General features: G+C 41.8%; 1 protein-coding gene across 1 annotated transcript in view; it reads right to left on the bottom strand.

Moving 5' to 3' along the window:
* Positions 1 to 17,432, bottom strand: part of TMEM255B (transmembrane protein 255B) — a 74,660-nt gene that overhangs the window by 42,580 nt on the left and 14,648 nt on the right. The window contains exon 4 of the mRNA XM_074930569.1: positions 362 to 451. Within this exon, the coding sequence (XP_074786670.1) occupies positions 362 to 451 (90 nt within the window). The remainder of the gene's footprint in view (positions 1 to 361; positions 452 to 17,432) is intronic.

Genomic DNA, 17,432 nt, shown 5'->3' on the forward strand with positions numbered 1-17,432 from the left:
GTGCGTTCCAAATCCTTACCGTGCCCACAAAGCCTTTGTGCAAAAGGAAACTAATGCTGGCGGTGGCTGAAGGATCTTCCCTTTCCTAAGCAGATGTGCATTTTTGCACAGCTGTCATTACATCATTTTACATCACATCTGTATTTGGAACTCCCTGAATGGTGAATGCTTATTGGCACCATCTGTGGGTATTGGCATGATGGGCTTTCCTGTCGTTTCTTTGCCAAAAGACATTTCTCCAACAAGGAAAACAATCAAAAAAATAATATACTGCTAGAAATAAATGAAAAGAAAATGCATTTCTGCTAGAAATTACATAAGTAATCAAAAATGAAAGATGACAGAAAATCACTGTACTTACTATGTGTCGTGCTGCAAACACTCCATCAACTATTGCACAAGAGAACGCTGCAACCACGCCAAAGCTGATAAACACGATGGAGGCTACTAACTGAGAAGAGAAAAACAGATTGAGTAATGTTTTCAATACAATTCTTTAAGTAAAACAATTACACTAATTTTGTAGTATTCTTAAATGACAGCTCCCTCTGCTGTAATTCACTTTAGATCAGTGTGGCAGGATGCCAGTCACGCACTAGAAAAAAGGCAGAAATTCTTGCTGCTGAGCTGACATACCATAAAGTCTACCAGAAAAGCTTAAATCTTTCTAGAGAAAATTAGGTCAGTTGTAAGAGCTATTAAATTCAATGGTAATTTCTTCTAAATCAACTTATTTAATAAAAACCAGCAGTGGTGTCCATAGGGAGCATGGCAAAAAGCCACGTTCTTGTTGGCTCAACCAATCTCTAGAGCTTTACTACAGTGGTAGCAGTTCACACATACAAATAAAGACATTGTAGTAAGTTAATAACTACCTTGACAACTCTCAGAAAGCTTTTATCATCCCAAATAGCTTATAATAACTTATGCCACAACAAAATCAGAGACTCATAGGACTGGCACTTCTGGAAGGGCTGTGCTGCCTTGGTCCCTGCCCTTGCTGGGGCTCCCAGCCTGTCCCTCAGTCTCAGAGTGAGCATTGCAGAGCACAACAGAGCTCAGTACCTATCCCAGGTGCAGCACAGTCAGCACACTGTCTTTGTTAGTCTACTGGCCATAGCTTCAGACCTCATTCTACCTCCTAGGCTGCTTCGTTCATTAAATGTTATTCTTTATTAACAGGACTGCGGATGGTGCAATGCTAGAGCACGGCTCCAGCATAGGTGGTGGTGGTGGTATGGAAGGCCCAGGGGAAAAGGCTGTGCAGGTTGGGCATGTCAGCCCCCTGCTAGCTCTGCTCACTTTATGTCCAAGGATGACTACTAGCAGCAACTGCAGAGCTAGCACAAGCCCAGATATGGCAAGCTTACTGCCCAATTCACTCTGAAGAGAGCAGTAGGACTCGGAAAGGCTGGGCACTGGTATTTGTCCCCCTCAGAGACCAGTCAGTGTGCTGTTAGCACACACTCTTGAGACAACACTGGTCTGTTCTGAGGGCATGTCTGAAGGATGCAGTGCTGTGAACAAGGTGAGATGAAGTGAGTGCTGAAAGAGAAACCCTGTGTATGCCTGGGAAGGTGCTCCCCCTGGGTTCATTAACCCCAGTGCCATCAGATGAGGGAGAGATGCTGTCATTCCTTCCTCTCTCAGATTAGGGGGTTTTGTGACTTTGAGGACTCTGCATCTTGAGTTTGGATGAGTGAGTACCTGCAGGATATAAGGCAAATCTGGCTATGTTTTTATAATTTAATGTACATCCGTCGCATGTCTGACATTTCTCACACAAGATCACAAGAGGAACCCTTTGAAAGAACCTACAGGATAGGTTAATTTTAATTTAAAATAGTATTAAGCTATAGCTAGTAATGGCAACAGATTAAAAAATTCCCTTTAAAACTGACAGAACAGTGTCCTTAATTGATAGAGCACATGGACCAGGGTTTCAGTTCAGAATTTGGAACCTGTTTGTTATTAACTAGACATTAATTGGTCCTTCAAAATATGTATTTCAGAAATGCCCAGGTATAGATTATCAAAATCATATCCATACAGTTCATATACAATATACATTTTGCCTATACAAAATCCATATTGGCATTACCTAAAAACTGTTTTCACAGGTGTAAAATTTGTAAGGCATCACAAATCCACTTGAAAAACAGACTCTTTGGCCTATGTTGGGCTAAGAACAGCACAATGTCAAGAGTGTCAACAGAGGACACAGTGTTGGTGACTTCCTCAAAAAAATGTATACTGGGCTAGTAAGAAATCACAGCCGTATAAACCCATAGCACTGGACACACAGGTCAAAGCAATATCAAACATTTGGAAATAAGACCTCTCAGTGAATCAGCAAAAAGTACAACTTAAAAGCAGAAGAATCAGAGCTTTCAAATGCTTTCTGATACACTCTTTTAATCTCTCATTAGCTCATGGGTCTTAGATCATGTAATCAGAGGCGAGCCCGCACTGCCACAGGGACTGCTGTGTAATCAGAATCCTCAGTGTGGGGAGGAAGGGCACACAGAAGTGGCTGAGGCTGATGCTGCTGGCTGATCTTGGGAATGTGCTGCAGCCAGCTCCCTCCTGCTGTAAGGAGGCAGAAAGCCTAGGAAAGGACTGTTGGCTGCAGTGCCCTTCAACCTCCGCTATCTCTTGGCTTTCCCGTATGGCCGGTCATGTCTCATGAATCTGGTTGTCTAAAGGTCTTGGCATGCAAGTCATCAGATCAAGAAGGCTGTGGGCTCCTTGTAGAGAGCTATTATCACTGCAGACCAGTGGGCTGTGCTACCCTGTGGCAGATGCATTTGCTCCAGACCCTGATCTCTTTATTTGAAAAAGCAGCAGTGTTTAAAAGTTCAGATTAAGTCATTAATGTCTGATAGCTCTATCTTGTTTTTCAAGTCATAGCAGTCAATCAAATAATTAGTGGGCTTAGCCAGGTGTTTCCAAATTGCCTGCACTCAGGATGAATTAACTGGAAGCTAACCTCAAGGTGGCTTTTCATTTCACACATGAGCAATTATATTGATGATCTACAATCCCCAAACCAACGTTTTCAACTCATGGAGATAGCTTAAATCACCTAATGAGTATGCTGCCCTTTCAGTTTTACCATATACCTATGAGACTGCATATAAAGGTGCACAGTAAATTGTAGTATAGACAGCAGCTATGGAATTGGCTTTGCAATCCTGAGTCATGTTGGTGACCATCTACCCATTCAAGGAGTTGCGTGCAAGTTGAAGGTTGCCAGCCAGGGTCAGCTGTTCTTATCCATGCCTAGCAACTACTTCAGTGAGTAGTCCCTTTGAAATTAATAGGACTGTTTCTTGACTGAAGTAATGTTTATTACAATGCCAAAGTGCCAGAATATGACACTCAGAGGCTCTTATCACTTAAATTGCCCTACATATATATTTGAATGAAAAAAGAAGTCATAATACAAGAACAACACCAAAAAATCCCTTAAAGTAAAATTACAGATTTATATTCTCTCCCATTGCCTACTGAGAATGTGAGAAACACATAAACAAAGTACAGAATTAATTACTTCTAAAAATTGTGGGCAAGACAGCCAAATGAAGAACTGTTGTAAATTCAAAAGCTAATTTTCCTGAGTGGTAGGTGATTGCTGGAGTTCTGAGTTCAAGAGCCTAGCACTGTCAAGAAAGAAAAGCAGTGAAGTTCACTTAAACATAGAGAATTCTTGCTGACAGGTAAAAGAAATAACACTTTAAAAAAAAAAAAAAAAAGCTGATCCATCCCATCACCTCATCTCCATTCTTAATAGCAGTATGTTTTGAGAGGAAAACCATTATTTATAACAATATATTTTAACAGTTATTCAAGAAACAGCTTTGCTCGTGCCGTTTAATTGCTGTGCAGTCAGGCTTCTCTACAGCTGTTATTATCAGACATGTTTACTCCTGGTTCTGGTACAGAATACAATAATTTGGTTATTTACAAGGGAAACATGAAGCCAGTTATTAAGCAATGAAAACTGTACTGTGTGGGCCTAACAATTAAACCCCAGAGCCAGTTGTTTTACAGAAGTGGTTTAGCAAAAGGGAGAGCAAAATAGCATTTGGAATGAGGGACTTTTTCACATAGTATTGACTGAAGAGCTGTTACCTATCTTCAGTTATATCACAGAAATATGAAAACACTCAAAAATGCAAAACTAGTGAAAGGCTAAACTGCTAAATTCTTGCATGCTGCCTTCTTTCAGAAAAGGCATGCATTTTATTGCATTATTTACCCGTTTTAGACAACCTCTTGTCCTTCAGCAGGCATACAGCACCACTGGCTGCACTGGGTCACTCTTCCATGCAAGCAAGCCCAGTGAAAACAACAGAGCCAGGGGACACCCTGTGGCCATGGAAGCTGGTCACGGATGCCGTTTAGCTGTCAGAAATGCACCTGGAATGGGTATTTGGTAAGTACCCGACAGTGTCCCACAATGATTCCTAGGCATGGTTTTGAAGTTAAGAGTTGGCCACAGACCAGACTCAATGGGGAGTTTGATGTGGCTGCCATGGCTGCAGCCACACTCTGAGGTAACCGCCATACCTCAGGTCCCCAGGCACCTTGTGTGCCGAATCACAGGCTGCTGGCCCCGTGTCACCACTGTGTGACATACAGAGACATGCAGCCAGTGTCTGCCAGCAGATGCACAGAAAATCACATTGGCCCCCTGCATAAGCACCTGCTGGCTACAGGCTGGTACATCACTGGCTGCTTCCAACATCCCTGTGAAACACCTCTGAGAGCCTTGCTAGCCTTCAGGTCTCCGTTCTCACACATACCTAGTTTCCTCATGGCTCTAATTTAGCCTTTACCTGTTCTCAGTCAAAAGGCATAACCACTCAGATAATGACAATCATTTCTAGCACCAGATGCTGTGTGAGATGCCTCATTCTCTCGATTTAGACTAAATAGATCTAAGACTTTGGAAAATGCATGGATTTTTGCTTTCAGAATTACCGCTGTATCAGACGTAAGTTACATTATTCTAGTAGACCCACTTTGCTCATGCTAAATGGCTGCTTTTGCACTGCTCAGTCTCCAGTGTCTCCAAACATTGTGCTGTTCATCAAGTCTCTCTGGGGTTTGTTTTCCAGGCTGTTGCATTTAGGGTGAGAATAAATTTGGTAAGAGATAAATCCCCTTGCGTTCTAGCTGGTCCTCAGAGATTAGAGGGGCTAGGGGCAACTGGACTTACTCTTAATAGGTATGCCAATTGGGGCTGTAACTATAGGTCTGACCCAGATGCCCAAACAGCCTGTATGCTGTAGGTCCAGTTGCATTCAAAAGAAGCCATCAGATTCACAACTAGTGCAGATTAGTGACCGTTGCTATAGGTCTGACCCAGCCCGAACAGCCCATATACTGTGAGTCTCGTTGCATTCAAGAGAAGCAGTCAGATTCACAAATAGTACAGTTTATTTTTAGGCAACATCTACAGATTCTTTAAGATTGCTTACGATAAATGCACAAAGTGCAGGTTGGCTATATAGCACTACACAAAAGAAAAATGATTGCAATCACACACACTAAGTTCCCGGGTATACACTCGATGTAGCCGAGGAAAACTTACCAAAAGGCATCCCTTCGGGGGGGGGAGAGCACAAACCTGTCAATCTGTCCCTCTGATTTGGTGTTGGATTATCGTCCCTGCAAATCAGGTAAAAACTGGGGGTAGTATTTATCTTAGTTTGTATGTGTGAGTGGGTGGGACCGTAGTCAAGCCATTATCTTTTGGGTAACGACACAATACATTCTTTGGTGCCAGGGGTGCAGCTGGGTTTTGTGAGAAAAAAGGGAGGATGAGGAACAAGGCCAGCAGGCTACTGCAAAATACATCCCTTGAGAGAAAAAAGTAGACCAGGAGATAAATCTGTCCTTGAAATGAGTGAAAGAATGGGACTGCGCAGCCTACACCCCACTTCGCATTCCTCCTTGGCGCCACAACAAACACAAATCACTGGACCTCCATCCCATCCTGTGCTTGATCTGGGCACCCTGCGTCAAGGAAATGTGTGTTTCACAGATATCTCACTGTTTTGCTTTGCTCACCTTTACAACACCTAACACAGGAAGAGGAAGAATCACCATTACCCTCACTGATGTAAATTCAGAAATACTGTTATCCAATACCTTTTGATCTGGAAAGTGATGGCTGTGTAACTGTTATGCCACAGGTTTGTAAAGCCCTTTTATCCCCACGGAGGTTCAAGCAAATGTATTTGGAAAGGAAATACATGGGGGAGTTTGTTGGAGGCTACCCCTAATATTACATTCCCCAAAACATAGTTTAACTCTGTGGGCCTTTTTACTGGTTTAACTTCCCTGTCTCCAAGCTCAGAACTTAATATAGTCTTAAAAAAATCTGCTGCACTTTTTCAGTATGCTGAGGATGAAGATGTCAAAGCAGAAGTTTACAAAAACTGTATCACAAATCCAGAACAGAGAATGACCTTCCACCCCCAGTGCAATCTCAACCAGGATCTGCATCTGTTACCATGGCACATCAGCAGGGCTGTAAACAGCCACAAAACTAAGATAATGACACTCATTGCATTGCATTTCAGATGCTGCCATCAACTAAATTCTGCCTGTCTTGTGAGGTGAGACAGTAGAAAAGTACTTTTAACTGACTTAATTTTCTCTAATTTGGAAAGTCCTCTCCTGTGTGGCCCCTTCTCCCACAATGGCCACTTTTTCCCCCTGACCTTGGGACAGAAATTTTGCCACTGTGATGAAAATTGATTTCAGGCAAGGCTCCTGCTAAGCTAGTTTTCACAACTGGGCTAATTAGGAGGTTTCTCACTACATCAGGTAATGTGCTTCACAATTTATGGCCTGCCAACTTATTCTTTCCAAAGGCTGGTTCTTTAGTAACAGTACTGCTGTAATTGAGGTTCTTCTGGAGGGTTGTCACACCACAAGAGACAGGATTATGTCATGTTCGTTATTCAGTAATGCCACTTCCAGTCATAGCACCAGTTACAATGACACAAATTAATAATGATGAGAGACTTTTATGACTGCCAAAATGCCTGAAGAACTAACTATTTCCTAGACTGGCTTCCAGATGAAGGAGGGAAGAAATAAACACAAAATGCCTCTTGGTTTTAAGAGCACCAGTTTTGGTACACCTCAGGAAGACAAGGACTGGGACTAGGATCCCGTGCATAAAAACATAACTTGCTTCTGACTGTAATATACCTAATAACATAGCCAATGCCCCCAACAGATAACCTGTATTACCAAGAAGGCTTTCAGACAGAGATGCTGCATAAATGATGTTGTCAGGTGTTTAAATCGTCTTGCGTTTAGATCAAGTGACCAAATTAGAAACCTACAGCCTTTCTGCAGTATTGTCACTGTTGAATTCAGTAAGTCCAGTCATATGTTGCTGAATATTATCAACACTAACACAGATATTTGATTCGGATCTTCTTCCCTCTTGCTGTTCTTAACAGCACCTCAGGGCATAGAGCTGAGCCTATGTGACTGCTCAATGCCATTTGAAACAGTGCCTGGCTCACCTGTCCTTAGTTTGGTTACCCTGCTGTCCAGCCCTCTCTTCTGCTCCTCTCCCAGAGGGGTGCATCCCTGCCTCCCAGCTCCTGTGCTTGCCCAAGTACACAGCAACACAGTGCAATTCGCTCACTAAGCAGAAAACTATTTTTTCCCCAAAATGAATTAAATCAAGTGACTGTAAGGAGAGACAAACACTAGACCCAGTGCAAATGAGCAAGGTGAGTTCATGTGGCCAAGGCAGAAGGGAAGGAGGGAGAAATGCTGGCAGCAACTACTAGGTTGGCTCACCTATTTCATGTAATTTGCCTTCCTAGGGATTCTCAAAGTAAAAGCTAGGTTTTAGCCATAATGAATAAATGATAAGGACTGGGGTTATTTTGCTGTTTGTGGTCAAGGAGAATTTTGTTTTACTGCCCATGAAGAAATAAGTCTGCTGTTTTCCTGTACCATGTCAGGGATAATTAGGAAAAATAGCAACACGAAAAGGCCAGTTGGTGTAACACAGGCAGGAGAGAGGTCCCATGAGAAATTTAAGCAACCTCACATGCATAAAAAGGCAGAATTAATTAGATAAACAAATGTTGGGAAAGAATACAGAAATCACATGAGAAGTATCAATTATTATGCCAAGGAGAAAAAATAAGATCAAAATCCACTTTCAGAATGAAGGTGGCATTTTCATTCAGAAAATTCCTCTTTTTTTCTTGCCCCACATCCTGAAGGGCACAATGGTGAAAGGCAGAATTTGCAATATCTTTTGTTATGCCTTAGATCCTCACAGTTAATTTATATCATATGTAGACATAGTTAATGCATATTGCTTTCTCTTTCTCTCTTCCAGTGGTGTTGATGCTGAGTTTTTGCAGACAATTCATCAACTAGGCTACTCACAAGGGCAAGGGACCACAGAAGTGCCCACAGACAGGAAATGCACAACAGGGTGACTGAATGGTCCCAGCTCTCCCCCAGCCCAAGGGGGCTTATGCAGCACAGTTGAGTAAGACAAGAAAAGGAGAACAGGTTCTAAGTCTGCTTACTCCAGACCCTCCAGGCACACACAAAGATCTCTAGGACAGGGACTGTTTCTGTACTGATCAGATAAACAGACTTCTTGAGTTATTGGGAACTTTACTTGTGCCATTTGCTGCAACAGTTAGTTATGTAGATGGAAGAAATTAGCATCCGATCACATCAACACATGCCCAGGGCTGTGTGATGGGCATGCTGGATCCCACGACAGGAGGTGGATCACACAGCCATCTTTGCTTGCCATTTCTCTTTAGGGCATGAAAGCCCATGGTTCAAAACTGCCCCTTAGTACCCTTGCTGTCAAGTTCCTCACAAGGTTTCCTCAGCCATCTACACAAACAGCATCTTCCCCATCCTCCTTCCCCGCTCCCTGCCAGCTAGCAGTGGCTGTGCTGTTCTCACAGGTGCTGAGTACACCAGCATAACCCTTTTGCAACTCGAGTTATCTAGACAAGTGTTATGGAAACATTCTGCCTAAACGTTGTACTGTCCAAATAAAAACCTCAAATGTTAACTCTGATAGTTCCCTAGTCAAGGTCTCTCTGTTGACTTCACCCTCTACAAACACTCTCTTGAGCATTAATATTTAATTTATACCAGTCCACTTTGCACTATTCTTCCTGTAATTTATCTTGCTTTTTTTCTAATCTGCTAAAGCACTTGAAGATACAGTTTCTGTAAAAGATGCTATATTAAATAAAGATGAATTTTCCTGTATTTTTATCTTCAAGCAACGAAAGAATGGGAAAAATCAATAGGCATTATGAAACAAAATTATTGAGAGGGGTTACACTATTTCTTCTCTCATAATCTAGTATCAGCTACAAAACCAGACCTAAAACAGCCAGGAAATTATTTCAAATTGTTTTACTAGCAAATCTTTACTAGAATGACCAATCTACTGAATGAAATAACTTATATCTAGCAGTTGCTCTGCACTTAGACTTCAAAACTGGAGTTACCATTATATATTGCAATCAGAGAATGAATTTGATATATGTGTAAATGAACATATATTAAATTCAAGATAATTCATTGACTGAGGAGTAAATGCTTGCTTGACTCAGTTAAAAATGTCACCACTGATGATGCACTATCAGGTCTCCTGGGAGTTTGGAAGACTCTTGGAGTTCCAGCCACTGGAGTCCAGCAGATATTACTAAACTAATGTTGGAAGAAAGACTGAACTGTACTTGGTTCACATTTTCCAAGACAAGAAACAGAAAGCAACCTAAAGAAGTAAATTTTTTAATTTCCTAGGGCAGGGTTAATTTTATTATCAGTGCTCTCTTAAGCCCCAACAGCATCTGAGGATCCCTGCTCATATCCCAGTAGCCATTACCACAGTTACTGATTTCCTTCTAGCAGCTACACATCGCAGCTTCACTCAGCTTGTTCAAACAGCACTGCTGTATTTTCTCCCTAGTCTGAGCTGATAGAACCACCCTAAAGACTGACTCTCTCTAGATCGAGCAGGTGCCATACATATGCTCTGCTCCACCCATGTTTTAGCTGCTTTTAAAGAGATTTGTTTAAATAGCTGCTCTACTTTTCTTTCAGCTCATTAAATAGGGTGCTGACTATATGATCAACCCCCTTCCCTCTGTTTCAGCTCCTTACTGCTAGGTAGAGGAGCACTGAGACTTCCCAGGGCAGTTCAGGTGTAGTGTGCTTTTACAGGCAATGCTGCTCTCTGGCCATCTTCTCCTGGTTTTGTGAGTCCTTGCCTCCCTCCTCCAAAGTCACTTTCAGAAACAGAGCTGGCATCCCCAAATTACTACTTTGTTTCAAGAGCTGTCTTTGGGCAATGTACTTTTTAATTCATTTTCACCTTTTTACATCTGTATGGTTTTCAGCCTTTCATTTGAAATGCTGGGGTTTCAACCCCAAGCCCCAAATTGAGGTTGACATATGGGTGATTCCCACAGCCCTTCCCAAAGGGAAAAGTTTGCCTTTGGGCTTCCCTCCAGGGTGCGGCCGGCCTGGCAGGGAGAGCCATTGGGTAAATGAGCCCCAGGTGTCTGCATTAAGTAACCAAGGGTCAGGTGTCCCACTCAGGGTTAAAAGCTGGGACCACTTGCAGGCAGGGGCAGTGTCTGTCTGTGAGGTGGATGCACTTTGCAGGGTTCCCTGTTGGGGAAGGCCCTCCTGCCTCCCTGGGACTGGGCTCCAGTCAGGTCTGGCCTTTGTAAATGTGGGCTGTGTAGAGATTCAGTATGTGGCTTCCTTGGTCTTATGTGTTTGGCTTATTGACTTAGTTGTCTCCTGTCCCTTCTATGGGAGACTGCATTTCACCATTTATACCACCCATTGCTGGTTGTGCAGTGTTGTTGTTGGGGTCAGTGGGATTGATGTCAATTATGTATAATCTGACTGATATGTTTGTACCCCCAGAGCTCACCCATGTACTGACCTTTTTGTATCAAATATAGTTTGGTTATTGGTTCATCTTTATGCTAGGCCTAATAATTGGCAAAACATCACTTCATAGGGGTGTGTTGCTGTACTCTGTGGCAAATCACATGAACTGATTCCAGATTACTTTTGGAACCAAAATTATTGAAGCATTTGGTATTATATCCTCATGATTGTGTAGATATAAGTATAGATGGGGGATACAAAAAATGGGAACAGTATGCCTTCATAGAAGCAGATGGGCCTGTATTTAGGAATCAGCTAGGCTCTCCTCAGTAGAAGTACAGGGTGTGAAGACTAATAAGTATGTATTTCTGAAACAGGAATGTTGCAGTGCTCCATCCAAACTGAAGCAGTAGTTCTTATCCAGGCTGCTGGGTGGTACCAGTTGTGGTGTTTTGTATGTGGTAAAGCCCCTAAGAAAATTCTCCTAAGTGGTAGATTTTATCATACATAATTCCAGCTACTTAAAGTATAAGTATTTGTCTCATTTGTGCTCCTCTGTAGCCACTGGAGTGTTAGATGCCTCCAGATACCCTCTACACCTACTGTAGAATGGGATGAATTACCTTCTGATAGGATCTCTTTTTTCCCACTGGCTAGAGGGAGCCTGGATGAGGAAGTATCTGTGGTGCCAAAACCAACATCTTGTCAAAACTTCTTTCATTCCCTTGATGTTGGCTGCTCTGATTTGTGCTTTCTCTTCTCCACTTCAGAACTCTCCTTCAGTCATTTGCCTGGGACTTGCAAGGGAGGGAAGGGAGTAATGTGGAAGGAGAGAAGGATGCCTGGGATTTGATGAAGACAGAGTGATGTTACACAGAAAAGAAAAAAATCAGCTGGATTCCACAGCTGGAGAAATGCTAATGATTTTGGAACCAGCCTAAGCAAGGCTTAGTGCAGTAGGCACATCAGACTGATAAGTATTCCCCCTTGCAAATATCACCAAAAGCACTTGTTTAAGAATGGTTAAAAATTATTACAGATTTAAGGATATCAAATACAGTCAAGCAAAAACTAAATACAGCATTAAAAGGAAAGCGGACAAAAGTAAAGCAAATTTAGATTCATTGATCAGCAGTGCTGACATTATAGGAATCCATCACATACTTCCTTTCATGGATGCTCTTTTATTGATTAAAATGGAACAATCTTACTTAATCACTTAAACAGAGGCAGCTGTTCAGAGCAGTATGAGAACAATAAACCAGAAATAAATAGCATACCACGTGTCATAAAAGTTTATGCTTCCTGGTAAAAAATGGTGGAATTGACATAAATCAAGACTACTACAGCAAATACTGTTTTAGCAACAGGAATTTTTTTTATACTAAAGTCTGTTACTGCCTTTACAAATCTTCTTTCATGTTTCAGTGACTGCATGAGTTTCTCAAGACACACACTCTCTTTATCAGAAATGCATTACAATTAAATTACAAACTTTTATGTAGTGAAGTTCTACCTGCAGAGTCTGGAAGATCGTATCTGGCCAACAGGGATACTCATCTGTTTCATTTGATCTCATTCCTCAACAAGAGGATCAGAAACCATTTGTTCTTTTTGTAGGGCACATCCCACCTTACCTTCTCCATCATGTACACATTAGCACTTATCCCAGACTCCTCACTGAGATATTTTAGCCCCAGCTCCTGCTTGCTAGGGAGAGTAATCAATTTCTTTATTGTTCTACAAACACATTTAATGGGTCATAAAGTTTACTTTTGTTTTCAGCTGTGTGACAGTAATGCTTTCATTACATAAACACCACAAGAAAACAAACTGGCAGTTAAAAAGTGTCCTATTATGCACTTAATTCTGTGTGCTGTTTCCAAGCACAGATCTTAAAGGAACCACATGCCAAGACTTCCACTTAATAAGATGGAGGACTTGAACTGGTGACTTGGCTCTGACTCAAAAGAACAGCCTTTAAAGAATGGATTATTGAAGATAAGCTATGCTGGTGCATGCATACTTTCATACATACATGTATGTGTGTACGTATCTCCCTTCTGTTCCAACAGAATTTAAGCTTCCAGAACCAAATTGAAGCCAATCTGGTTGCCAAGAAAGGTCTCCAAATAGAAACCAAATTCTCTCTTTCCTAAATTTTCCCCTTTGTAATAAATTTTCCATTTCTTTCTTTTTCAATGAATTCTCTTCAACAATGAAAACTTGGTAATTTCTTACCTGAGACTGAGCTAATGCTGTGTTGGGTCACAAGTTGGGGAACCTGAGTGGGTAAGACCTGGGACTGGTACAACAAACAGACCAGCACAGGGTTGTATGAGAGGGAAAGAACTCCTGTGGTAGCCTGCAGCTGGACGTACTTGGTGGCATCTCTCTAGATATGTCAGACAGACACAGCTCTGACAACGGAACAGAAAGATTACTACAGACCTGACTGTATTTTCCATTACAGCTTTACTAGCTAAACCATCCTGGCAGACACATCTATAGACAGTGCAAAAAAGCGCTTTGCACAATAAAGACATAATGACAGTGGTATAGCGGCATAGACTTTTTTGTCATCATGCCAGGTATTTACCAGCACGTCAGCTGTAAATACATATACATGTGAACATTATTTTACATGTTATATATCATGGTTTCATGGCACAGTGAGTTGTTGTAACGCTTTATTTCTAGCAAAAGGGACAAGTCTTGTTCCCTCTTCCCACAGACTCCTCTCTACTCTTGGCCATGCAGCACCACCACTTTTGCTGTGTCTGATGCTCACCTGGCTATGAACCTGTATTGAGTCTGGCTGAGCTGGAATTGGTTTTCCCCTATAGCATCCCTCACGGTGCTGTGTTTTATGCTGGGAGCTGGCAGGGTGTTGGTAGCACCCTGGTGTTGTGGCTACTGCTGAGCAGTGCTTACACAGCACCAAGGCTCTTTCCGACATTTCCCCATGGGACGGGGTGGGCAAGATCTTGGGGAGGACACAGCCAGGACAGCTGACCTGAACCGACCAAAGGGATATTCCAGACCATAGGACGTCTGCTCAGTATAAAGCTGGGAGAAAGGAGGAAGGGGGTGGGGTCACCCTTGGTCCTCCAAGGCAACCACTACGCGTATGGGAGCCCTGCTCCTGAGAAGGCCTGACAGCGCCTCTTCATGGGAAGGAGAGAATAAATCTGCTTTCTTTTTTTGCTTCTGTGTGCGGACCTTTGCTTCACTTCACTTATATAAAAACTGCTTTTGTTTTACCCACAAGGGTTGGTCTACCTTATTGTCTTTCCCCACTTTGCCCTGTTGAGAAAACAAGGGGAAAGGGGGGGGAAGTGATAGAACGACTTGGTGGGTACCTGGCATTTAGCCAAGGTCAAACCACCACAGAACCTTTTAACTCACTAATCCAAACTATTTTTGGCTGGGACAAGGAAGAGAAGGAGGCAGCAAGACAGAGGAAGGAGGAAAGGAGGAAAGAGAGGGAAGGAAGACCTCTGTGTCAGTTTATATTTATTATAAATTGGAAATCCTCATTTTAAATGCACAAGTTCAAAGAACTGCATCATAAATTCCAAATTATTTTACTCAGTCCTTCAGTCATGGAATATATAATACTAATAACAGCAAAATGCCTCTCATAATATTATACTAACTAAAACAAATTATAAACAACTTTTCAACTATTAACATTTTTACTGCACATAAAACTTTCTTCTTTTAATTTCACTTGACTTCACTTTGGATGGTGCTTTCACACCTACAGACATACACTTGTTCTCCTCCTCTTTAGCTGAAATCACCAAAAACATCTCCAGTTATTCACCTAACTTCTACCCATGACTTCTCTGAATATTCTCCTGCATTCCAAGGAATAACATAGATTTCCTAGACCTTCCATGGACAGACCACGTCCAAAATCCTTCCCAAAAAGGATTAAAAAAGGGGTCACAAAACTGATTCCTATCAAAGAAGACAGGCAATACCCAAGACTGCACCGTTTATAGCACAAAAGGAGACTGAACTGTCTATACATAGGGTTCTCTGCTCTAAACTCAAAACTGGGCAGAGTTATAGTATGGTATCTTTTGTAATCTCCTCAATATTATAGAAGAGAAATATAATTGTCACTTAGCACGGGATTCTTCTTACCATGCTTTAGCTATCTAAAGTTCCAGAGTCTAGTCTAAATCACTTCAAGGCTCCTTCCAGAACCAAATGAGAGAGAACAGGACACCTCCAAAGGGCACCTCACTACAGAGGTCTAAAAGCTAGGCATAAGAGAGCAGGAAGATGCTCTCAAAGAATAAGTTGCTTGATCTTACCAGCTAATAAGATGATGTTACATTGTGAAATAATGCAGATACCTAAAGAAGAGCCATGCTCAAGCCATGCAAGTGTCAGTGTCAATCTATACTGATTATCTTTACATAAATCTCCTTGTCTGGTTATGAAGTGTGCAGTTAGATCACACCACAAAATCTAGTGCACAATTATGATGAAAAGACAGTAGTAGGTCTTTTCAGTTTCGATCATTCTAAAGGTGCTAAACACAAGGATGATTGCTGATTTGTTCCATTATAATTTTTACATCAGCATTAATTGTTTTTCCCTGAACTATGTGAAATATGAGCCCGCAAATAATCACTGAAAAAAGAAGTGCTGTTGACTTTCTCAGAAGCTTGAGTTCAGGGGAGAAATAATACCTTGGCAAATGATGAAGATTGCCTTTACATTATCTGCATTTTCCCTACACTACAGTAAAGACTTCTTCCATTTATTTGTGCAGGAACATCAAACATAGCCTCAGGAGATCTACAGAATTTCAATGGTTTTTCTCTTTATGTAAACAAGCTCCTTTAATTAGCTCAATATGTGATATGGAATCTGTCAGCAATTAGCATTGATTAAAATCTGCACTAAAGCCAGTTTATTCCAGGATGTTCGATTTGCATGAAAAAGTAGATGAAACACAGTATGTTGGAACAGAGCACAGTAGGTATACATATTAGTATCTTTTTTTGGTGTACTTATTTATAACCACCACCTTTACACAAAATGTCCAGTGAGCATTTTCTGTTGGACATAATCTATTTACAAGAGATAACGGTTTTGAAAAGCAAAAGAAGTTTGGCTGTTCTGAAAACTGGCTCACACATGTAACTCCTTTAAAAAAATCTTTCCTTCCAAAACAGATCAAAGTGTAGCAGCAACAAAATAATCAGAGATAAAATTGAAATACTACCTCACATACACCTCAAGTGCAGGGTAGGAACACATACATTGTCAACTAAAAACAGAAGAGAAAAATAGATTTGTTACTCCAACTTCTGCTGTAGTTGCTTTTCAGCACTTAATGTGAAATCTAATTACTGTTAACAGAGATCGGGAAGCAAGCATATCAAGGCACCTAAACTTAGCATCCCCTGAGAAATCTGAAGAAATAGCTTTGCCTTTTCTGTTTGTGTGCAGAGCTCCATATTTTAACCTCCCTCATGTTTTCAAATTCCACTTTTGTCAGAAGCAATGTCTCCTCAGCTAAAATCACTACAACCATCTCTCTGAACAAGTCAAGGACCAGGCTGAGCCAGCTGAGCATTATATTTATATCTGAGTACGTCCTAGACATGCCAGCAAGAAAATTAACTGTGTGTTAGCATGAAGAAAAAACAAGAGACTCATCAATGGATGAATTCAGGTCTCAGATCTGTTGCAGAAAACCATCTTCATTGTAGGTAGTACTGAGGTTTGAGATAGCTCACACCTGAGGGGTCATTCCTGCTTCTCTGACCCCTCCCCATCCCCTCAGTGTCCTTCACACTCTTGTACCTCCTCCCACCCCCCCTCCTGCGTTTGCTACTCTCTGCTGTAGCTGTGCTGCTGTCAGGGTGACTTCCACGACCTTACCAAGTGCTCTTGCAGGCAGCACTGTGATATTGCAAATGTTCAAAACCCTGACAGTTGTTATGGTGCCCTTGCATCTCCCACTCACTCTCGCAGGCACCACAGTTTCCACATGCTCATTTTCAGCCTCGTGAATGGTATGGCTCAATGTGACTGTGATTGGAAAGATGTGTGAGTGGAAACTGTGAGCCAGTGCTTGGTTTATCCATCAGGTTAGTTAAGACAACACGCATGGTGTCTTATCAACATTGCACATTAAAGAGTGCTTCATTTCTGGGTGCTAGTTCATGCCACCTCCACACTTATCTGAGGAGAAACCTTTCACAGCACTCCCTCAGCACTGCTTACTGCTCTCAGCTCAGCTCTGCTGCCATGAACACTCCATGCATCCAGCCTTCCTCACCTCTGTATGCAATTTCAGCATCTCATTTTCTAATTGGAAATACTTTGTATTGTAATGTAAAGAGATGGCAAGCAAGCAAACAAGCAAGGACACTTCATGTCTCCATTTGATTTGAGCAGTATCACAGTTTCCACCCATCTGGCTGGACTGTGTGCCTTTGGAACAAAACAATTTACAGCTATAC

This window comes from Athene noctua, chromosome 1, assembly GCF_965140245.1.
Source record: "Athene noctua chromosome 1, bAthNoc1.hap1.1, whole genome shotgun sequence".
Classification (NCBI taxonomy): domain Eukaryota; kingdom Metazoa; phylum Chordata; class Aves; order Strigiformes; family Strigidae; genus Athene; species Athene noctua.